Source organism: Schistocerca nitens, chromosome 2 (genome assembly GCF_023898315.1).
Source record: "Schistocerca nitens isolate TAMUIC-IGC-003100 chromosome 2, iqSchNite1.1, whole genome shotgun sequence".
Classification (NCBI taxonomy): Eukaryota; Metazoa; Arthropoda; class Insecta; order Orthoptera; family Acrididae; genus Schistocerca; species Schistocerca nitens.
In genome coordinates this window covers 193,654,955-193,679,973 of record NC_064615.1, presented here as the reverse complement: position 1 = coordinate 193,679,973, position 25,019 = coordinate 193,654,955, and the positions used below count along the sequence as shown (strand labels likewise).

The window sequence follows — 25,019 nt, the reverse complement described above, 5'->3', positions numbered from 1 at the left end:
TCAGTTCACTCTAAAGCAAAAAATCTTTAGTTATTAATTAGAATTGCGGCACCCACACGCGCGAGAGTATTTTTTCTTACCTCCGTTAACCATTGCATTGTAGTCTTGAGTCCTGGCTCTGGCTCTCGGATGTGGTACTGAAAATAAGAATCTTAAAGCTACGTATTTTCTGCATCGTCGGGCGGCTGTGGAGAAAAATGTATATTATGTTAATAGCGGGCGAGTTTTTCGCTTCCGCTAATTTTTATAAGTTAATATCGCCACGTAATGGCTGCATCGGCCGCTGCGATTGTTGCTCTGTAAATTACTCGAATGCAGTTTAATTCAAGGAAGGCGGACATGAAATCATGATCACCTCTTACAAATTAAAAGTGCACAATAATATGAAATCAATGTATTATTTGCTTAATTAGTACAAATATGCTTACATTTGCCAGCACTCGCAAGATGTCCGTCTACACGCATCCAAGACGAGAGAGGAAGTGAAGACGACAAAAAATTTAACAAAAGAGCGTATCTTGTCGTCTCTTTAGATCATTTTGTTTTATTTCTTTGCCCTCGAAACTTATACAGAGAAATTATTGTAATACGGGTACATGAGAAAAATGTATATTATTCAATTTTTAAATCTCTCTCCTTTATAAATACTGTTATTTTAAGTCTTTTCTTATTATTTCACCGGGGACGCTATACACTCAACGAAATAGGAAAGTTATTTGTAACGGAACTAACTTACGACTGAAGAAAAAAAATATGTAAGACATTTTAACGCATCCGTGTTGGATGGGCTTAACGCTGTGATGCAAATCACTGACGGAACTCGAGTATAAAGCATTTTAACAGGGCTACGGAAGCGGCAGGAAACATACTGCTCTCCAGCAACTGCGGATACAAAAGATGTACAAAAGTATGGAAAAACCAAATACACAGCACCCTACCATGGTTAATACGGCGTATGAAAAGCGTTACCATTCAAAACAGCTTCCAGTCCTTTCGGAATGGTTAAATACAGGTCGTGTGTGGTTTTGAAGTGGATGTTAGACCACCATTCCTGCAAAATAAAGCAAGCTCAGATAACGGTGATGATGGTTCATAGCGATCACGCACACCTCTCTCCAAAGTAGACCACATAGACGCTCACAAAACCAGACCTGGGCTATGCGGGCTGTCTGAACAGGGGCCCTGTCGGCATTTAGATTCAAATATTGTACCGTGGGCTGTACCTGATCAGCAAAAGAGTCACAAATACTTTGCAGCGATGCGGCCTCGCAGAGTAACCATGGGACCCATGAAATATCACGATCTGTTCGCCCAAACCATCACCGTACCTTCACCATGTCTCACTCTTAGGATGTGAACTTGGCCAGAAGTTAGAAACAGTGTGAAACGAGATTCATCGGATCAAATAACTTTCCTCCATTGTTCCAAAGTCCATGTTCTAAGGCTTCGGAGAAAAATTTACCTGTTACGGCAATTTGCATCACTGATGTGTGATTTTGGAATTCCAGCTCACCGTGCAATTCCCTTTTTATGGAGCTCTCTCCGTGCTTTGGTGTTGACATGGTCCGTGAGTGTGAAATTCCATACTGCAGTGACTTTTGCAGCTGTCGTCGTCTTATTTTTCATCCCAGTTGTCCTCACAATCACTCAGCTCACACTTGCGTCCGAATTGTGGCTTAGCAGACGATGATTCTAAGCTCCACTGTATGATATAATTGTTGTTGAAAGACTAAATACTTCAGCTCCCGTGGTTACGGCAGTACCCACCATACGAACGTAAAGTTTGCCCATATTCGAATTCACGTTGCTCGGACATAATGCGCTCACAACTGCACAGAACACTGTACTGACATCCGCAAGGTATTGAGGACACAGCACAGGTGGCGTTTGTGGTCGAATACAACAGCGCAACTTGCAGGCTTGGCAAGCATCTGTATTTATGTTCAAGCATACAACGCTCGCGGAAGGCACTGCATCGGTAGACCGCCGTATGGCAAAAGTGCCGCATTTGTCCGTAGCAACATTCTTTCCCCTTTCAGGAAAGCGATACCACTGAAATGGTGCATTCACGAGTATGGTTACACGAAGAGCTTAGTAGGTTAGTATGATTATACTAACAACATAGTGAGCTAGCAAAAAAGTGTTTGTGTGCGATGGCTAAATCAGTTGTTCAGTAACCAAAGGAACGAGTTAAGAATACATTGCAACGGCTATGTTTCTCGACAATATCGAATAATTGTGTGTTGTGTGTGTGTGTGTGTGTGTGTGTGTGTGTGTGTGTGTGTGTGTGTGTGTGTGTGTGTGTATATGAGAGAGAGAGAGAGAGAGAGAGAGAGAGAGAGAGAGAGGCATGGTGCGTACAACCGCGAAATGTCAGCGCTCGTGATAGCGACCTTAAGGCTTGGCATCTCTGAAGTTAACGTGGCGTCTTGTGGAGACTGTACTTCCATTCCGGGAAAATCGCCGCCACCAAAGTCAACTGCCGTTGGCGAAAAATGGTTCAAATGGTTCAAATGGCTCTGGGCACTATGGGACTCAACTGCTGTGGTCATAAGTCCCCTAGAACTTAGAACTACTTAAACCTAACTAACCTAAGGACAGCACACAACACCCAGCCATCACGAGGCAGAGAAAATCCCTGACTCCGCCGAGAATCGAACCCGGGAACCCGGGCGTGGGAAGCGAGAACGCTACCGCACGACCACGAGATGCGGGACTTAACATCTAGGTCATCAGTCCCCTAGAACTTAGTACTACTTAAACTTAACTAACCTAAGGACATCACACACATCCATGCCCGAGGCAGGATTCGAACCTGTGACCGAAGCGGTCGCGCGGTTCCAGACTGTAGCGCCTAGAACCGCTCGGCCGTTGGCGATATCGAGTTGACGACAGATGTCTGAGTCTGTCGTTGCAAATTGTGACATGATACAGACAGGCCACAGATCAGAGAAAGATTCGCCAATTCAGTGCTGGATGCGTGATGGAAAATGGACTGGGGAAACAAATCGGGAGATTGACGTGTAACCTGAATGTTCAGCGACTGGAAGTAGGCTATCGTATCGGCTTCCGCTTTTGGCGTTATTGATCCATTTGCATGGGGGCTAGCTCGGACGTGGGCTTATCTAAGGGGGTTAAGCCGGGGTTTAGACGGGCTTCGGTCGTCAGAAAGCTGTCTGCCTAGGCTAACGTAGAGTGCGGAGACCTAAATGGGAACCGGCACAGATTCCACAGAATGGGGCTACCCCTAAGGCTGATTCAGCTGGTTTCTCCGTCCCTGATTCTCAAACGAGCATTCCATCAACCGAGAACACACTTCTATGATTATATACATATGTAGGTTTCAGTATATACGCAGGGTGAATCACCTAAAACTTGCACTGTTTATTTCTTGAACGGTTAAAGATATGTTATATTCACCAAAGCCAGCCGCGGTGGCCGAGCGGTTCTAGGCGCTTTAGTCCGGAAGCGCTACTGCTACGGTCGCAGGTTGGAATCCTGCCTCGGGTATGGATGTGTGTGATGTCTTTAGGTTAGTTAGGTTTAAGTAGCTCTAAGTTCTAGGGGACTGATGACCTCAGATGTTAAGTCCCATAGTGCTCAGAGCCATTTGAACCATTTTGATTGCAGTCATGGACTGTGCGGCTGGTCCCGGCGGAGGTTCGAGTCCTCCCTCGGGCATGGGTGTGTGTGTTTGTCCTTAGGATAATTTAGGTTAAGTAGTGTGTAAGCTTAGGGACTGATGACCTTAGCAGTTAAGTCCCATAAGATATCACACACATTTGAACCATTTTGATCTGCTGTAAAATTGTATGTTTGTCCTTTACCGGCTTCGGTTATGACTACCATCTTCACAGGAGAACAGTAGTATACATCAGCTGATCAAAAGTATGTTTTCGTCAAATGTGATCGAACCAAATCTGATCTGGTACATACGAGTACATAACTGACATAATAGTTTGTCTGAACACAGTCCACATATTATGCGCCGCGATAGCAGTGTAGACACTTTTATTGCTCCAAGATGACCGATTTCAACAGTCTTATGCTGCCATCTGCTGATCTAGACTTTGGCGCGAATTGTGCCCTCCGCCACACACCGCTTGGTGGCTAGCGGAGTATAGGCTGTGCTTTATGCGAAGACGAGTGAGAAGGATCTAATCATATCTGTGTGGTTGGAAGCAGGTATGCCACAGTGACAGAGTTGTGGAGTTTAGCATATGCAATTTGTTGTCTGTAGCTTCCAGTTGCTCTTCATCAGCTAGTTCAACAACGAGGCGATTGTATGCAGGTGGATGGCACAGTGTACGGACGGAGGATCGCGACACGCCTCCTTGGCAGCTCCATCCGGTATTTCGTTCCAGTTAGTACCCATATGTCCTGCCACCTAGCAGAAAGATATCTCCTTCCCAGACTTTTTAGTCAAGAAGGGCGTCCGGGATATCCTGAAGTACACTCCTGGAAATGGAAAAAAGAACACATTGACACCGGTGTGTCTGACCCACCATACTTGCTCCGGACACTGCGAGAGGGCTGTACAAGCAATGATCACACGCACGGCACAGCGGACACACCAGGAACCGCGGTGTTGGCCGTCGAATGGCGCTAGCTGCGCAGCATTTGTGCACCGCCGCCGTCAGTGTCAGCCAGTTTGCCGTGGCATACGGAGCTCCATCGCAGTGTTTAACACTGGTAGCATGCCGCGACAGCGTGGACGTGAACCGTATGTGCAGTTGACGGACTTTGAGCGAGGGCGTATAGTGGGCATGCGGGAGGCCGGGTGGACGTACCGCCGAATTGCTCAACACGTGGGGCGTGAGGTCTCCACAGTACATCGATGTTGTCGCCAGTGGTCGGCGGAAGGTGCACGTGCCCGTCGACCTGGGACCGGACCGCAGCGACGCACGGATGCACGCCAAGACCGTAGGATCCTACGCAGTGCCGTAGGGGACCGCACCGCCACTTCCCAGCAAATTAGGGACACTGTTGCTCCTGGGGTATCGGCGAGGACCATTCGCAACCGTCTCCATGAAGCTGGGCTACGGTCCCGCACACCGTTAGGCCGTCTTCCGCTCACGCCCCAACATCGTGCAGCCCGCCTCCAGTGGTGTCGCGACAGGCGTGAATGGAGGGACGAATGGAGACGTGTCGTCTTCAGCGATGAGAGTCGCTTCTGCCTGGGTGCCAATGATGGTCGTATGCGTGTTTGGCGCCGTGCAGGTGAGCGCCACAATCAGGACTGCATACGACCGAGGCACACAGGGCCAACACCCGGCCTCATGGTGTGGGGAGCGATCTCCTACACTGGCCGTACACCACTGGTGATCGTCGAGGGGACACTGAATAGTGCACGGTACATCCAAACCGTCATCGAACCCATCGTTCTACCGTTCCTAGACCGGCAAGGGAACTTGCTGTTCCAACAGGACAATGCACGTCCGCATGTATCCCGTGCCACCCAACGTGCTCTAGAAGGTGTAAGTCAACTACCCTGGCCAGCAAGATCTCCGGATCTGTCCCCCATTGAGCATGTTTGGGACTGGATGAAGCGTCGTCTCACGCGGTCTGCACGTCCAGCACGAACGCTGGTCCAACTGAGGCGCCAGGTGGAAATGGCATGGCAAGCCGTTCCACAGGACTACATCCAGCATCTCTACGATCGTCTCCATGGGAGAATAGCAGCCTGCATTGCTGCGAAAGGTGGATATACACTGTACTAGTGCCGACATTGTGCATGCTCTGTTGCCTGTGTCGATGTGCCTGTGGTTCTGTCAGTGTGATCATCTGATGTATCTGACCCCGGGAATGTGTCAATAAAGTTTCCCCTTCCTGGGACAATGAATTCACGGTGTTCTTATTTCAATTTCCAGGAGTGTACTTTCATCTGCTTGGTACAAGTGGTGTAGAGACAGAAGGGCACTCAGGGAGTGGGAAGCGACGAGGAAGGTAGTACTCGCAACACGTCTCATTCACTCCAGTTCCCGCAAGATAGTGTATGATTTGGCATCGAAGACAGTGAAGTCTTGAGGGAACCGAATCCTGAACACAAGATCAGGGAAAATAACAGAGCAGCCAACAGAATCCCTATGTTTGCACCCATCCGTGAAACAGCTACGTACCCGGTCCGTTGACATTGTCACCATCTGTCAAAATATTGAATAACCACCTTTTGCAGGGTGAATGTGCAGGAAATGTCAGGTTTTGGAAGGTAGCGACAGGCGTTTGGAGCCATGCCGATTCCAGTGCTATGTCAAGCTGCGCTGTTTCACTGTTGAGGGAGCCATAGCCTGAACAACCCGATCGAAGCGGTCTCTCAGATTATCAATTTGATTTAAATCCGGGGGTGGCGGGATGGTGGCTAGGGCAGTAAGGGAAATTTATCCTCGTGCTCTTCGAACTACACATGTATGCTACGCTGTGTGACACATTGGCCGACCGGAGTGGCCGAGCGGTTCTAGGCGCTTCAGTCTGGAACCGTGCGACCGCTACGGTCGCAGGTTCGAATCCTGCCTCGGGCATGTATGTGTGTGATGTCCTTAGGTTAGTTAGGTTTAAGTAGTTCTAAGTCTGGGGGGACTGATGACCTGAGAAGTTAAGTCCCATAGTGCTCAGAGCCGTTGTTTTATTTCTTGTGTGTGTGTGTGTGTGTGTGTGTGTGTGAGAGAGAGAGAGAGAGAGAGAGAGAGAGAGAGAGAGAGAGAGAGAGAGAGAGACACACATTGCACTGTCCTGCTGGTAGATGCCGTCGTGCCGAGGAGAAAAAAAACTGCTTGTGTGATAGACATGATCCCCAAGGATAGGTGCACAGCTGTGTCGATCCATTTTGCCCTCCAAAACGACGAGATCGTCCAGAGAATGCCACGAAAACATTCCCTAGAACCCCAACGCTCCCTCCTGTCCTGCACGGACACTTCCGACGATTGATATGTCATACACGCCAAAACCCTTCTGTCCGATGGAGCATAAAACTTCACTTATCTCCGAAGGCCACCTGCCGCCACTCAGTGGACGAGTTGCAGTACTGGCGTCCAAGTCCAGCCTTCGGTGCCGACGAACAGCCATCAGCGTGGGTGAATGAACCACGCGACTGCTGCGGAGGCACACACACAGCAACTTCCGCCGAACGGCCGTTGAGAAGACACCGTTCGTAGCCCTTTGGCCCATATGAGCGGTCAGTTACTCAACAGTTACACGTCCACTCATCCGCACCCACCTCCGCAGCTGTCGTTCGCCCGTGGCGCACTACACCTGCCTCGGCGCCGGGTTTTGCATAGTGCCATTTTGCCAAGCACGGTATACTTTAACCGTGGCTGCACGTGATCTGTCTACAGTATTAGCCATTTCGAGTCTTGGCTCGAAAGACAATGATCATGCCCTTTGGACGCCAGGTACACTACTGGCCATTAAAATTGCTACACTACGAAGATGACGTGCTACAGACGCGAAATTTAACGGACAGGAAGAAGGTGCTGTGATATGCAAATGATTAGATTTTCAGAGCATTCACACGAGGTTGGCGCCGGTGGCGACACCTACAACGTGCTGACATGAGGAAAGTTTCCAACCGATTTCTCATACATAAACAGCAGTTGACCGGCGTTGCCTGGTGAAACGTTGTTGTGTTGCCTCATGTAAGGAGGAGAAATGCGTACCATCACGTTTCCGACTTAGGCTCATAAAGGTTGGATTGTAGCCTATGGCGATTGCGGTTTATCGTGTCACGACATTGCTGCTCGCGTTGGTCGAGATACAATGACTGTTAGAATATGGAACCGGTGCATTTAGGAGGGTAATACGGAACGCCGTGCTGGATCCCAACGGCCTCGTATCACTAGCAGTCGAGATGACAGACATCTTATCTGCATGGCTGTAACGGATCGTGCAGCCACGTCTCAACCCCTGAGTTAACAGATGGGGACGTTTGCAAGACATCCACCATCTGCACGAACAGTTCGACGACGTTTGCAGCAGCATGGACTATCAGGTCGGATACCATGGCTGCGGTTACCCTTGACGCTGCATCACAGACAGGAGCGCCTGCGATGGTGTACTCAATGGCGAACCCGGTTGCACGAATGGCAAAACGTCATTTTTTCGGATGAATCCAAGTTCTGTTTACAACATAATGATGGTCGCATCCGTGTTTGGCGACATCGCAGTGAACGCACATTGGAAGCGCGTATTCGTCATCGCCATACTGGCGTATCACCCGGCGTGGTGGTATGGGGTGCCATTGGTTACACGTCTCGGTCACCTCTTGTTCGCATTGACGGCACTTTGAACAGTGGACGTTACTTTTCAGATGTGTTACGACCCGTGGCTCTACCCTTCATTCCATCCCTGGGAAAACCTACCTTTCAGCAGGATAATGCACGACCGCATGTTGCAGGTCCTGTACGGGCCTTTCTGGATACAGAAAATGTCCGACTGCTGCCCTGGCCAGCACATTCTCCAGATCTCTCACCATCTGAAAACGTCTGGTCAATGGTGGCCGAGCAACTGGCTCGTCACAATACGCCAGTCACTACTCTTGATGAACTGTGGTATCGTGTTGAAGCTGCATGGGCAGCTGTACCTGTACACGCCATCCAAGCTCTGTTTGACTCAATGCCCAGGCGTATCTAGGTCGTCATTATGGCCAGAGGTGGTTGTCCTGGGTACTGATCTCTCAGGATGTATGCACCCAAATTGCGTGAAAATGTAATCACATGTCAGGTCTAGTATAATATATTTGTCAAGTGAATACACGTGTATCATCTGCATTTCTTCATGGTGTAGCAATTTTAATGGCCATTAGTGTAAATCGCTCAGTTTCTTTCGTTGGTTGCATCGAACATGGGCTTTGGTCACATTAACGTGTAGTAGTGCTTCGCGGCCATGAATGAATGCGGTTTCACGCGTTGCTACGGAAGCTTCGAGGCACGGACGAAAGTATTTTGTCATGTTTATGGCAAGTTGATAGAGTGCGTGGCTATCACGTACTTGCTTTGTATTGTATTGTATGTTAATTGGGGACCTAGAAACGACGGAGAGACTCACTCCCCGCCGCAGCCGCAGTGGTCCACAGCCCCACGACGGCTACCTCAGTCCACTTCACCCCTCCGCCGCCCCACACCGAACCCAGGGTTATTGCGCGGTTCGGCCCCCGGTGGATCCCCCAGGGAACGTCTCACACCAGACGAGTGTAGCCCCTATGTTTGCGTAGTAGAGTAATGGTGGCGTACGCGTACGTGGAGAACTTGTTCGCGCAGCAATCGCCGACATAGTGTAACTGAGGCGGAATAAGGGGAACCAGCTCGCATTCACCGAGGCAGATGGAAAACCGCCTAAAAACCATCCACAGACTGGCCGGTTCACCGGACCTCGACACAAATCCGTCGGGCGGATTCTTGCCGGGGACCGGGCGCTCCTTCCCGCCCGGAAAGCCGTGCGTTAGACCGCACGGCCAGCCACGTACTAGCTTAATTGGGACCTCATACCGCTAGAAATAGTCATTTGGACGATTGTGAGGATCCCCTAATTTTGACGCCAACTGGGAGCACGAGGTGACATGGATGCAGTTCAGACTGGCAGGTTGGGCGTCGGCGTGGGTGCGGGGTCATCGTGGCGCGTCTCGGCGCCTCCCTATCGGCCGTCAGCAAACACGGCTATCAGCAACGGCAGCCGGCTGTCGCCCATTCACCTGGGGTCACCGGCTGCTCTCTAAATAACCCGGCCCTACTCGCCGTCTGGGCGGCAGCGCTCGGCACGTCACGTGGAGACGCAGCGCCACGTTCGGATTGAGGACCACCGCATGCGGGCGGTGTCTAAAGGCTAGCAAAAGGTCTACACTGCTCTGCAGAATATTCTGGGAGAATTACACAGCAAGGCAAACTGAAGCCCGGAACATAATGGCAGCACTACAGAGGTATCTTGTTAGACGTTTTATGACGTAGATAGTGTCAGAATTTCCATGCGGCTTTTCGCGGATGATGCTGTAGTATACAGAGAAGTTGCAGCATTAGAAAATTGCAGCGAATGCAGGAAGATCTGCAGCGGATAGGCAGTTGGTGCAGGGAGTGGCAACTGACCCTTAACATAGACAAATGGAATGTATTGCGAATACATAATAGAAAGAAGGATCCTTTACTGTATGATTATATGATAGCGGAACAAACACTGGTAGCAGTTACTTCTGTAAAATATCTGGGAGTATGCGTGCGGAACGATTAGAAGTGGAATGATCATATAAAATTAATTGTTGGTAAGGCGGGTACCAGGTTGAGATTCATTGGGAGAGTCCTTAGAAAATGTAGTCTATCAACAAAGGAGGTGGCTTCCAAAACACTCGTTAGACCTATACTTGAGTATTGCTCATCACTGATGGATCCGTACCAGGTCGGGTTGACGGAGGAGATAGAGAAGGTCGAAAGAAGAGCGGCGCGTTTCGTCACAGGGTTATTTGGTAAGCGTGATAGCGTTACAGAGTTGTTTAGCAAACTCAAGTGGCAGACTCTGCAAGAGAGGCGCTCAGCATCGCGTTGTAGCTTGCTCGCCCGGTTTCGAGAGGGTGCGTTTCTGGATGAGGTATCGAATATATTGCTTCCCCCTAGTTATACCTCACGAGGAGATCACGAATGTAAAATTAGAGAGATTCAAGCGCGCACGGAGGCTGTCAGACAGTCGTTCTTCCCGCGAACCATATGCGATTGGATCAGGAAAGGGAGGTAATGACAGTGGCACGTAAAGTGCCCTCCGCCACACACAGTTGGGTGGCTTGCGGAGTATAAATGTAGATGTAGATGTATGCTCTTCTACTTTGTGGCAAATGTTCTAAGTTCCATGTGAAACGACGTGTGTGAGAAAAGTAATGAGACTGATCTTTTTCCATCTACCAAAGTCTTTATTTTTTTCAAACAACAATGTTGTCCCTTTCAAAGTAGTTCCCTTCTGCAGCTATACACAAGGCGGAGTCGTTCTCAGGCTTGGTAGCAGCGCTGGAAAGCTTCAGCTGGTAGGACCTCTAACATGTGTGTTACATTGTTCTGAATGTTCTCCAGAGCCCCAGAATGACATTTTTAAGACTTTTTCAATTTCGGGAAAAAGTCACAAAGACTCGGATCAGGTGAATAGGAGAGCTGTGGAACAACATGAATGCCTTTTGAGGTTAAAAATCCCGTGATGGAAGTGGCGGTGTGTCATGGGACGATGTCGTGATGTATCATCCACTTGTCTGCAATGTCCTGTCTCAATCCAGTCGCCCTTTCCCCAGAACCTTCCTAGGACATCTCTGTGAAACATTTCGATGACTGTCCGTCCTGGAGGAACAAATTCTTTATGAACGGTACTCCTACTGTCAAAAAAGCAAATCAGCATTGTTTTCATCTTTGCTCATTCGAGATTTTTCCGGTGGAGGTGTGTTTCAGAATGCCGCTCCTGACTTTGGTACTTCGTCACAGGACCGTACACAAAAGTCCAGGGTTCAGCACCTGTTATCACACGACTGGACAATTCGTGGTGACTGGCATTCCTCTCAAGATGATCAAATGGTTCAAATGGCTCTGAGCACTATGGGACTTAGCATCTGAGGTCATCAGTCCCCTAGAACTTAGAACTACTTAAACCTAACTAACCTAAGGACATCACACACATCCATACCTGAGGCAGGATTCGAACCTGCGACCGTAGCAGTCGCGCGGGACTGAAGCGCCTAGACCCGCTCGGCCACAGCGGCCGGCCAAGATGATCAACGCAAACGTCTCTTCGATTGTCCTTCTTTTCAGTTGTCAGATTATTCGGTACCATTTCGGCATAAACCATGCACATGTGGAACACTTCGGTCAAAATGTGATGATGTACAGTGAAAGTGCTTAACAGGTCACCCATCATCCTTATTGTTAAACGTTGGTCTGATCTCACAAGAGCACGCACACATTAGACTTCTCGTCGCTTTTTGAACCTGAAGGTCCCCCTGAGCGAGGTTCACCCTCATCGTGTTCTCGGCTTTCCAAAAATGATCTGTGCCAGCGAAAACGTGTGCTCTTGGTGCGGAATGTTTCCCACAGGCCTGTTTTAACTTTCAAAAGGTCACAACGAGGATTCCGCAAGTTTAACACACAACTTGGTGACATAATGTTGCTCTAAATTCCGCTGTTCCAGTTTCGTTGTAACAGCTAAAATTCGGACAGAGAATCTGGAAGGGATCGACACACAGATTTAGACAAGTATAACAACACAGCGTTGCCAGATTGCTCGCAGTGCTATCAGTCGCAATACATTTCTCACACGCCTCGTATACTTGTCTTTTTACTGAGCCATCTGCATCGCTTCCACGTTACCATGTGACGTATCATTGTCTGCAGGGTCGTCGGATTCAGGCGTAGGACGGATGCTGTCGTGACTGGTGTGATTTTCCTATTCACAAATATTCTTTACGTACTACACGAATATGTAATAAAAAATGGGGGTTCCTATCTAAAAAAAAAAGTTGATATCCGTTTGACCTATAGTAGCGCCATCAAGCGGACCAACCATAGCGCCATCTGGTTTCCCTCTTCAAGCTAGACGAGTTTCGTTCTTTGTAGTTTTTTCGTTTGCTGCTTATTTCGTGAGTTATTTGGCCCGGTCACTATCAATGGACCACGCTGTTGACTGTTGCGTTTCCAAATGAGTCCCTGCTCTGGTCTGTAACATCTCGTCTAATGGTACATTCCCAGTCGATGTGATCCAGGATGCCGATAGCTGCACATTCACGTCTGTGGTGCGCTGTCGTATTTTAGTAAGTAGCTGGGATACGGACTATGTTGCGACAGGTAGTGTATAGCTCCCTCGGTCGGAATGACTTACACTTATGGGCCAAAACATTAGATCACCTGCTTAATAGCGTGTTTGTCCCTCTTTGAAACGAAATAGCGACCCCGATGGGTTCCGTCGGATGCACATCGGGCAAATTTGGTCGCCAAGAGGTCAGCGTGATTTCATTATCACGCTCTTCAAACCACAGTAGCACGATTCTGCCAAGGAAGACTCTGTAAGAGAGACGCTCAGTAGCTCGGTACGGGCTTTTGTTGAAGTTTCGAGAACATACCTTCATAGAGGAGTCAAGCAGTATATTGCTCCCCCCTCCGCATATCTCGCGAAGAGACCATGAGGATAAAATCGGAGAGATTAGAGCCAGAGCCCATACAGAGGCATACCGACAATCTTTCTTTCCACGAAAAATACGAGACTGGAATAGAAGGGAGATCCGATAGAGGTACTCAAGGTACCCTTCGCCACACACCGTCAGGTGGCTTGCGGAGTATGGATGTAGATGTAGACAATTGTACTGCTGAAAGATGACATCCCCGTCGGGAAAGGGATCAAGCATGAAGGAATGCAGATTGCCCGAAGGCGGCATGTTGTCTTAGATTACTACCATAGGTCCCATTCAAGAGCAAGAGAATGTCTGTCATACCATAATACTGCTCCCACAAGTCTGTGTCAGTGGTACGGTGCACATCGAGCCCCTTTTCGCGTGGATGACTGCGTTTGTGGAGGCGACCGTGTAGCCAAAAAGGTGATTCACCCGCCCGGGTGACACGTTTCCATTGATCCACGGTCTAATCCCGCTGATCCTGTATCCACTGCAATAGTAACTGACGATGTCTTGGTAACACGAGGGGTTTGTCTGCTGCAGAGCACAATGTTCAACAATTTGCGCTGAATGGTATTTTTATACACACAGGTGCGTGCACCATTATTGTGCTCTTTCGCCAGAGGTGGCCAGAGATCGCCATCTATCCTACTTCACCGAGCGGACAAGCCACGAACCCGACATTTTGTGAAGAGTGGTCGACGTCCAACCATCTAGTGCCTAGTGGTAGTTTGTGTCCGTTCACCTCTATCCGTAGATGATCACGACAGTAGCACGTGAATATTCGACCAGCTTCGCCGTTCTCGATATGCTCGTTCACAGGCTCTGGGTAATAACAATCTACCTTTTGTCAAAGTCTATTTTATCAGTGGATTTTCCCTATTTGCGACCCGTATATTCGCTAGAAGGATTCTCCGGCCGTCTCTGCTCAGCTTACATACTTTCCTTGCCGTTTCACGTACCCGCAACGCCATCAGGCAGCATCCAACCGCGCGGTGTTGAGGCTGATCAGTGTATGTCATTCTTCTTCTTTCTTTTAATTTAGCAACTGGTAGGTTGTCCTCCCTATATTTGCCCTGTCCCAGATTTCTTGCCAGTCTCGATCAATGCATATCTATTTCTTTATTCGATACCGCTCTTGTGCCAGTATCTCCTTTACCTAATATCATATTCGCGCTTTTTGAGCCAGTATTGTGCACATCTCTGCTAAGTGTAGGGGTAGGAAGCCTAGTATCAGCGGTACCGTCTCACTCCGCGTTCTACGAGCGCCTGTCAGGCGCAAGTGTACACCCTTTGCTCACCATAGAGCCCAAGCTGACGTTACGTTTATGGCTCTAGGAGCCCAAATGCTCGACACGTGGCAGACGACAGCACGTAAGACTGCATTTTTGATAACTTTCCCTATGTGTTGACCAGACTTTTATTTTTCCAGCAACCTAACGCGTTTCGACTTTACGTCATTTTCAAAGGCAGTGTTACGTCAGTTATACACTGAAGAGCCAAAGAAAACGGTACACAGGCCTAATATTGTCTAGGGCCCCCGAGAGCACGCAGAAGTGCCGCAGTACGACGTGGCATGGAGTCGACTAATGTCTGAAGTAGTGCCGCAGGGAATTGACACCATGAATACTGCAGGGCTGTCCATAAATCCGTAAGAGTACGAGGGGGTGGAGATCTCTTCTGAACTGGACGTTGCAAGGCATCCCAGATATGTTCAATTATGTTCATGTCTGAGGAGTTTGGTGGCTAGCGGAAGTGTTTAAACTCAGAAGAGTGTTCCTGGAGGCACTCTGTAGCAATTCTGGACGTGTGGGATGTCGCATTGTCCTGCTGAAATTGCCCAAGTCGTCGGAATGCAAATGGACATGAATGGATGCAGGTGTTCAGGAAGGATGCTTAAGTACGTGTCACCTATCAGAGTCGTATCTAGACGTATCGGGGGTCCCGTATCACTCCAACTGCACCCGCCCCACACCATTACAGAGCCTCCACCAGCTCGAACAGTCGCCTGCTGACATGCAGGGTCCATGGGTTCAAGAGGTTGTCTCCATACTCGTACATGTGCATCCGATCGATACAATTTGCAACTAGACTCGTCCGACTAGGCAACATGTTTCCCGTCATCAACACTCAAATGTCCATGTTGACGGGTCCAGGCGAGGTGTAAAGCTTTGTATCGTATGGTGATCACGGGTACACGAGTGGGTCCTTCGGCTCCGAAAGCCTATATCGATGGTGTTCCGTTGAATGGTTCGCACGCTGACACTTGTTGATGACCCAACATTGAAATCTGCAGCAATTTTCGGAGGGTTGCACTTCTCCCACGTTGAACGATTCTCTTCAGTCGTCGTTGGTCCCGTCCTTGCAGGATGTTTTTCCGGCTGCAGCAATGTCTGAGTTCTGCTGTTGTACAGGAGTCCTGATACTCACGGTACACTCGTGAAATAATTCCCACTTCATCGCTGCCTCGGAGGTGCTGTTTCCCATCGCTCGTACGACGACCATAGCACCACGTTCAAACTCACTCAAATTTTGATAACCTGCCATTGTAGCAACAGTAACCGATCTAACTACTGCGCCAGACATCTGTTGTCTTACAAAGGCGTTGCCGACCGTAGCGCCGTGATACTTGTTTCTTTGGCGCTTCAATGTATATAATTGTTCGTAGACACATTGTATCACGTCAACATTTTCGATCGCGAGACAATTGCAGACTCTCGTTATTGAGAATTTTTACGTGATACAATGTACGAGGTGCATTCAAGTTCTAAGGCCTCCGATTTTTTTTCTAATTAACTACTCACCCGAAGTCGATGAAACTGGCGTTACTTCTCGACGTAATCGCCCTGCAGACGTACACATTTTTCACAACGCTGACGCCATGATTCCATGGCAGCGGCGAAGGCTTCTTTAGGAGTCTGTTTTGACCACTGGAAAATCGCTGAGGCAATAGCAGCACGGCTGGTGAATGTGCGGCCACGGAGAGTGTCTTTCATTGTTGGAAAAAGCCAAAAGTCACTAGGAGACAGGTCAGGTGAGTAGGGAGCATGAGGAATCACTTCAAAGTTATCACGAAGAAACTGTTGCGTAACGTTAGCTCGATGTGCGGGTGCGTTGTCGTGGTGAAACAGCACACGCGCAGCCCTTCCCGGACGTTTTTATTGCAGTGCAGGGAGGAATTTGTTCTTCAAAACATTTTAGTAGAATGCACATGTTACCGTAGTGCCCTTTGGGACGCAATGGGTAAGGATTACGCCCTCGCTGTCCCAGAACATGGACACCATCATTTTTTCAGCACTGGCGGTTACCAGAAATTTTTTTGGTGGCGGTGAATCTGTGTGCTTCCACTGAGCTGACTGGCGCTTTGTTTCTGGATTGCAAAATGGCATCCACGTCTCATCCATTGTCACAACCGACGAAAAGAAAGTCCCATTCGTGCTGTCGTTGCGCGTCAACATTGGTTGGCAACATGCCACACGGGCAGCCATGTGGTCGTCCGTCAGCATTCGTGGCACCCACCTGGATGACACTTCCCGCATTTTCAGGTCGTCATGCAGGATTGTGTGCACAGAGCCCACAGAAATGCCAACTCTAGGCGATCTGTTCAACAGTCATTCGGCGATCCCCCAAAACAATTCTCTCCCACTTCCTCGATCATGTCGTCAGACCGGCTTGTGCGAGCCCGAGGTTGTTTCAGTTTGTTGTCACACGATGTTCTGCCTTCATTAAACTGTCGCACCCACGAACGCACTTTCGATACATCCATAACTCCATCACCACATGTATCCTTCAACTGTCGATGAATTTCAGTTGGTTTCACACGACGCAAATTCAGAAAACGAATGATTGCACGCTTTTCAAATAAAGAAAACGTCGCCATTTTAAGTATTTAAAACAGTTCTCATTCTCGCCGCTGGCGTTAAAATTCCATCTACCGTACGGTGCTGCCATCTCTGGGACGTATTGACAATGAACGCGGCCTCATTTTAAAACAATGCGCATGTTTCTCTTTCCAGTCCGGAGAAAAAAAATCGGAGGCCTTAGAACTTGAATGCACCTCGTATCTACGAACAATTTTATAGAACTGATATTACACTGCCTTTGAAAGTGACGTCAAGTCGAAACGCGTAAGGTTGTTGGAAAAATAAGTGTGGTCAGGAAATAAGAAAAGTTACCTAAAGTGCACCCAAATGGCCGCGTCATCTCGTAGCATTTTCTTGCAAATTACTATTGTTAAAGTGATGATTATAGCAACTGATTTAGGTTGAAATATTTCATTTGATGCCATTCTTGTCCGGTCACACTCGGAAGGTTTCACCTTGGTTTCGTCACATGTTGGAGACACCATAGCACTCATCGAACCCCAACGAGTCGTGGTTAACCTCTGGGCCATCGCAGTTAGCCTTCGGTCACACTCACAAGGGATCCTCCCCATCGCACCCCCCTCAGATTTAGTTATGAGTTGGCACAGTGGATAGGCCTTGAAAAACTGAACACAGATCAATCGAGAAAACAGGAAGAAGTTGTGTGGAACTATGAAAAAATAAGCAAAATATACAAACTGAGTAATATGTGCGCAAGATAGGCAACATCAAGGAGAATGAGAGTTCAGGAGCGCCGTGGTCCCGTGGTTAGCGTGAGCAGCTTCCGAACGAGAGGTCCTCGGTTCAAGTCTTCCCTCCAGTGAAAAGTTTATTTTCGCAAAGTTATGATCTGTCCGTTCGTTCATTGACGTCTCTGATCACTGTAATAAGTTCAGTGCCTGTGTTTTGCGACCGCACCACAAAACCGTGCGATTAGTAGACGAAAGGACGTGCCTCTCCAATGGTAACCGAAAACATTTGATCGCAAGGTCATACGTCAACCGATTCCTCCACAGGAAATCACGTCTGATATATTCTATACGACACTGGTGACGGCATGTGCTTCCCATGACAGGAATATGTTGTCGACCCACCTAATTTGTACACTTGGCGAATGGCTAAAAAGATTCTTCTACGTTGCCCGATTTAGGTTTTCTTGTGGATGTGATAGTCACTCCCAAAAAGTGATGAAAACATAAGAGTTTGTCACATAAACTGAAAATAAAAAAATTAATTTTGTCACTTGAGGGAAGACTTGAACCAAGGACCTTTCATTCAGCAGCTGCTCACGCTAACCACGGGACCACGGCACTACTGAGCTCATATGCTCCTTGATGTTGCATATGTTGCACATGGACTACTCAGTTTGTATATTTCGCTTATTTTTTCGTAGTTCCACACAACTTCTTCCTGTTTTCTCGATTGATCTGTGCTCAGTTTTTCAAGGCCTATCCACTGTGCCATTTTATAACTAAATCTGAGGGGGGTGCGATGGGGAGGTTCCCTTGTCAGATGATTGCGGTGTAATACATTTTTATTGCACTCCTGTTTCAGGTGTAGACTTCTTTGTCCAATTGTTAATGAAGTAACTCCTCTGCGAGACGCCCGTCGCTGGTGCGTGTGGGTGCTAACATGGCCGGTGGTGGTGTGGTTGCAGGTCGGGGCCGGAGGCGGGCGCGGTGGGCGGCGGGGGCGGCGCCGGGTCGTCAAGCGTGCCGGCGCCGCTGCTGGAGGCGCCGTCGGCGCGGCCGGTGGAGCTGGTGTTCGCGGGCGTGTGGGCGGCGGCGCGGCGCGGCGGCCGGCCCGTGCTGCGCGACGTGTCGGGGCTGGCGCGGCCCGGCGAGCTGCTGGCCGTGATGGGGCCCTCCGGCTGCGGCAAGACGACGCTGCTCAACGTGCTGGCGGGCCGCGCGCAGCCCAGCGCCGGCCACGTGCGCCTCAACCGCGAGCGCCTCGACAAGCGCTGGAAGCGCCGCATCTGCTACGTGCTCCAGCAGGACGTCTTCTTCCCCGAGCTCACCCTCCGACAGACGCTCGAGGTGAGACCGCCTCGCCTCGCCTTATCTAAACAGTCAAAGTGAGTAAGTAAGATACACACACGACTGTTGGGAATGATTCAGTCCTTTTCAGAGGGCTATAGTTTCCAAAGTGTTATAGTCACTTTAATGTGACCATCGCTTATGTTCGACATCAACGTCCAATAACCGTGCACTGACAGCAGGCGGCAGTACTAGCAGTTGAGAGTGTATAGGGGAACTCGGGGCGGAAAGGGATACTTAATGTTAAACAATTTCTATAAAATAAGGGAACACATGGAACCAATTCTTAAAGTGATAAAAAAAAACACCTTGTAGTGCAACCTAATGTACCTTATTTTAAAATAACTTAAAACAATACATTTTGCATTTTTTACAATTTTTCAAAGAAAGTCTTGCATGTGAATCTTCAGGTTTTCGCGGCGCAGACTGTTCCATTAAGTTTCGGGTGTGCAGCCGCAAGAAATCTCCTTCTAATATTTCGGCTGTGTAACGTTCAGCGATCTTCAGAGTAAGCAGCAAGACTGCCGCTCCAGTGCTCACTTCGCCCCTTTATACTGTTGTACCCGTTGTCGCGCGGTACAACAGTATAAAGGGACGAAGCGAGCACTGAGCGGCAGTCTTGCGGCTCACTCTGAAGATCGCTGAACGTTATACAGCCGCAATATTGAGGAGGAGGAGATTTATTGCGGCTGCACACCCGAAACGTAATGGAACAGTCTTGCATATTTCCCGTTCCGCCCCACCCACGGGGCAGAATGGGATAAGGGTATTTTTTGTTAAATTATTGCATGAACGTTGAATTTGAATTACGAATATCGTATTAAACTATGACAAAATGTTGTATAACACACAACTCATAGCAATGTGTAATTTAAACAATTAAAAAGTCATTCTTCAAAATAAGAAAATATTTTGTCATTCTGAAAAATGTACAGTGCTTAATAACCACCAAACCAATAACTACTAGCCCTTTCGACAATAGTCACAAATCAGTATTTCCTCTTCATCTTCACTGTCTATGCCAGCACATGAATTGTGTGCCCACTCTGGCATGCGACCCAGCCCTAATTCGAAACGGAGTAGAAGTCCCCACAGTAGACACATTCAGCACCCTCTCTCTCTGATTCTGTCTTCTCTCCTCCATCATCATCATCATCATCATCATCCTTTTATTTTTCTTAAGGTCTTTGATGTCCTCTGTGCCGGCCGGAGTGGCCGAGCGGTTCTAGGTGCTGCAGTCTGGAGCCGCGCGACCGCTACGGTCGCAGGTTCGAATCCTGCCTCGGGCATGGATGTGTGTGATGTTCTTAGGTTAGTTAGGTTTAAGTTCTACGGGACTGATTACCTCAGCAGTTAAGTCCCTTAGTGCTCAGAGCCATTTCAACCATGTACTCTGTTTTGGTTTTTTTGGGTGTACAGTTTGATATTTTTGCCTTAAGTTGGTTTGCACCTGACGTCTCTGTCCTGACATTGTTTATATTTGTGCACCCTCCTCCTTTCTGTAGGCCTACTTCACTTGGGACAGCATTCCGCAGTTCCTTCTTATAAGGAGAATCTGTTAACACGACGGTTTTTCCTTTTCGTCTTGTAGTCCGCCGAGTATTTTGACAGATTAGTGGGATTGGAATGATAGCCTCGGGCGATATCTGGAAAGCTGAGTTGTTTGGCGAACATAGGTGGTTGGGAGAGTCTGACATCCAGGCTGGGTTTGCTTTCTACTTGCATCAAAATATCCCATTCTGCCCCGTCCCGTTCCGCCCCAAGAGCACTTCAGAGGTTAACAACTTTTATGGAGTGTAATAACTGACGTATTTAAACGCATTCAATAACTAAAGTATAGCAAATGCCATCCACTTTAAGGAAATGTGTCATTTTAGGGTATACAATTATCAGCTTACCTGGCGTTGAAATTCACCCAACGTTATAACAACGCAAGCGGTAACGTGACGGACAACAATTCACTTAGATCTCGCACTTCAAACTAAATCAGAATGGCTACCCTCACTTCCCTCCCATTCGGAGAAATAGTTCCATGCCCATACAACAGGCTGCAGCACTGTCCTGTCTAGAAAAGAGCAATTTCCCATTGTGCCCCGCTATCCCGTTCTGCCCCGAGTTCCCCTAATTGTAAGCAGTCGCGGAAAACAATGTAGTCGTCGTCGTCGTAAATGCGGAAACGGAGTGATTTGTTTCACGTCCAAAGCAAGAGAAGTCGCCTCTGGGCCGAGGGTGGAAGCATTTCCGAAACGGCTAACTTTGTACAATATTCATGTGTTGCCGTGATGAAAGTATATTATCTGTGGCAAAATGGCGTTATACAAAACCGGCATCGACCAACAGTTGATGACGGGGAGAAAGGACGGCTGCGGAGATGTGTACGGGCGAATAGAGGTGCAACTTCATAAAACACACATTTACGCCATTGACTGTAACACTTTGTGTCACGATTGCAATTTCGGCCTTAGGCCATTATCAAGTGAAGATGCTAAAATGTCAGCTCATTTTAGGTTGACGTGGCCTAATAGCCATAACATCTTAACTTCATAATGGCCTAAGGCCGACATTGCAGTCGTGAAATAAAGTGTTAGTCACTGGCGTAAATATGTCTTTTGTAAAGTTCTACATGACTGTAAATCCCAGGTATAAAAAGTTAGAGGTGCAATTGTTGACCAACTGACCTTCCGATACGGACGGCGGTAATCGCTGAAACTACCGTTCCCGGTTATATGGGTTTTTAAGAACCAAAATTTAACCTGAGTGTTAAAACATCCCAAAGTAACAGGTTTCTGAAATAACTGATACAATTTTTTTCGTTAAATATGTAAAACAATGTCGTTATTGCAACTGGACGACGATTGCCGATATTTGCGTCGTTAGAGATTTTTATTTTGTGGGCTTTGGGCCGTAGTCGAAAGCATATTAAAGTCGCTGATGTTGTGTCCGACTAATACTATCAGGGCGGCGCGAGTCATGGAATTTTCAGGAAGTTACATTTTACCTGGAAGCATCGGAGAAACCTCAAGGAATTTCAGGAATTTTCTAAAATCTAGGGGAATCCACTCCATGATAATTTCATAGCATCGTCTTGTCATCTTCCTCCCTATAGTTGGAATGCTCAGGGTATTGTTGTTGTTGTTGTTCTTCTTCTTCTTAAAGAGTTTGAATAGTCACCGTAATTTATGATCAGTCTTGATGTTGCACCATTGTTTACTATGGTTCCTCTTAGTAAAGACAGTATTTTCACAAAGGACTTTCAAAGGGGCAACAAATTCAATGAGCAAACTACTGGCGTAACTACGGAGAACCCAATAGGCGCAGTTAAAGAAAACTTTTTAATGGAAAAATTTGAAGGAGGCGGCGAATAAGAAACCCTCATTTTTGTTTCCGTCTGTAAAGGAAAAAAAATTTCTATTTCTAAATTTTCTGAAATGATACTAATTCTAATATTCAATACAGAAAACGAGAAGTAAGACCAAATCTCATTTTTAGATGTACAGGTACTTAGAAAATCAGACTAAATTATAGTGAACAAAGTCTACACAAAGCCCTCCAGATTGATACTTTCGAACAGTTCGCAACTGCCAACAGACCGCTACGGTCGCAGGTTCGAATCCTGCCTCGGGCATGGATGTGTGTGATGTCCTTAGGTTAGTTAGGTTTAAGTAGTTCAAAATTCTAGGGGACTGATTACCTCAGAGGTTAAGTCCCATAGTGCTCAGAGCCATTTGAACAATTGCCAACAACCTTCCCTAGCAGGAAAAAAAGAGTGATCAGAAGATTGGCGGATTGGGCTACAAGAACTTGCGAACCACAGTAGTTGGAGGATCAGCTCGATCATTTAAGAACTGCCTTCAGAAGACGAGGCTACTCTGGCAAATCGAACCTGATGTGCTCCAGCTGCCGGCTGTGACGTCACTGGTACTCACCGCATCGCCATATACGAGCATTCGTCGACTCTGTGTTCGGTGTGCCCGCTTCAACCTCGCGGTCGCTGCATTCCATGTCGCACTGAGCTGCAGGCCGCCGTCACCACTGAGGGCGTTCTCAGCGATTTTATTTCAATGTCTTCTTTAACTACACTGTTCCAAAAGCCGTTACTGCAAGAGAGGTGTCGTCCAATTTGTAGCCGGCACGGTAGCTCAGCGTGTTCGGTCAGAGGGTTAGCAGCCCTCTGTAATAAAAAAAACTGAGCTAATCGATAAACAACGGATGTCTTAAGACGTCCGCCCCGAGCAGATGCAAAGAACCAAAGCGAACAAAATGAGATTAAAAAAAATGGTCAGCACGACAGAATGTCAATCCTAAAGGCCCGGGTTCGATTCCGGCAGGGTCGGAGATTTTCTCCGCTCAGGGACTGGGTGTTGCGTTGTCATCATCATCATCATTTCATCCCCATCGACGTGCAAGTCGCCGAAGTCGTGTCAAAACGAAAAACGTGCACCCGGCAACGGTCTACCCGACGGGAGGCCCTAGTCACACAACATTTATTTGTGGGTAGCGTAGGCGAGAAAACCTCATGGCCGGCCGGGGTAGCCGAGGCGTTCTAGGCGCTACAGTCTGGAACCGCGCGACCGCTACGGTCGCAGCTTCGAATCCTGCCTCGGGCATGGATGTGTGTGATGTCCTTAGGTTAGTTAGGTTTAAGTACTAAATTCTAGGGGACTGATGACCTCAGCAGTTAAGTCCCATAGTGCTCAGAGCCATTTGAACCATTTTTGAAAACCTCTCATGTTCCGTCCTGCATTGTTCTACAGTGCGGGATGTTTGTCCGACGTAAGATTTGCCGCATCTGTGAATAGTCTCAGTAATTGCTGTATTTTTGACGGGGACCTGAAGATCGATTTGATTTTCTCTTTCATCAGCAGGCAGCTTTACCCGACACGGAGCCACAGAACGGCAAAGATGCAAACTCCTTTTCGTGCTCCTCATCTGTGTTGCTACAGGAGCTGCCTACCTCCATTCCTTTGGTGATTGTTAGGGGTTGCCCCCTTACAACCTTGTGTAGATGTCTCAGCTCCTGGGGCAGGTTATCGGAGACTGGTATCATCCTCGCATGATCTTCTGCCCTCATCCAAAAATCGCTGACTCACGGAGAGACTTTAGCGACTATGTCGTCTGCAGAGCGATATGACAACGATGGAGGGAGTGGGAAGAGGGGGGGGAGGGGGAACCAAGATTAGGCGCAACCTAGCTCGTCCTCTGATTGGTTGCTGCTACGGAAGCGCGCCTGTAAACAACTGGTTGTTAATTACTTTGTTGTTCCGATCCGGGAGTCCAGAGACTACACTCCTCGTAAATAACGTGACGTGGGTTGGAAGTGGGTTGCTTGCGCAAATTCAGATTGTTGTGGCCGGCCATTTGCGATTCCGGTGTTCCAGAAATTAATACGGCTGATTTTCGTGCTGTGGCCGTTACGCAGCCGCTAGTCTGGTACGCCCAGCAGCAGCAGCAGCAGCAGCAGCAGTAGCAGCCACTGTCGCGCCTTTTCGCTGCCCGTCCCCCACGTGACTTTGTCCTCTGCCCCACAGGACATCACTGCGGACTGCGGGGGGAGAGCAATTGTCCTGCCATACCCAACAGTCCTCGCACAGGAAATCTAAATGTTTACAAGCGTGATGATAGAAAGTGCACGCTTCATTTTTGACCTTCAAACGCACCTTTTAGGGTTCCATGCCTCAGTCCTTAAAAGCAGGACCCTTAGGACCCGTCTGTCAGTTTATCAAACTGTTAAGAAACCAGCTTCTCAGGCACGGGTAGACGTATCAAGTTCAAATGTATGTCACGTATTAAGGTTATGGCCCCTTGGCGGTGTAAAAAATTTTAAGCTTCTACATCACTTCAGTCAAAAGATATGGTCATTTATGTCACTGTTTTGATACTCGAAAACTCGCTTATCAAAACCTATAGTGTGCTTTCCGTTGAGCTAGAATCATCAAATTTGGCAACAAGGTTTCACACTAAGCAAAAAATCTGAAATTAACTAAATTGCAATCACACCACATA

General features: G+C 48.1%; 1 protein-coding gene across 1 annotated transcript in view; it reads left to right on the top strand.

The window, feature by feature from the left end:
• LOC126234915 (uncharacterized) overlaps nucleotides 1–25,019 on the top strand; it is a 127,485-nt gene that overhangs the window by 28,608 nt on the left and 73,858 nt on the right. The window contains exons 3-4 of the mRNA XM_049943654.1: nucleotides 18,532–18,562; nucleotides 18,635–19,016. Of these exons, the coding sequence (XP_049799611.1) occupies nucleotides 18,532–18,562; nucleotides 18,635–19,016 (413 nt within the window). The remainder of the gene's footprint in view (nucleotides 1–18,531; nucleotides 18,563–18,634; nucleotides 19,017–25,019) is intronic.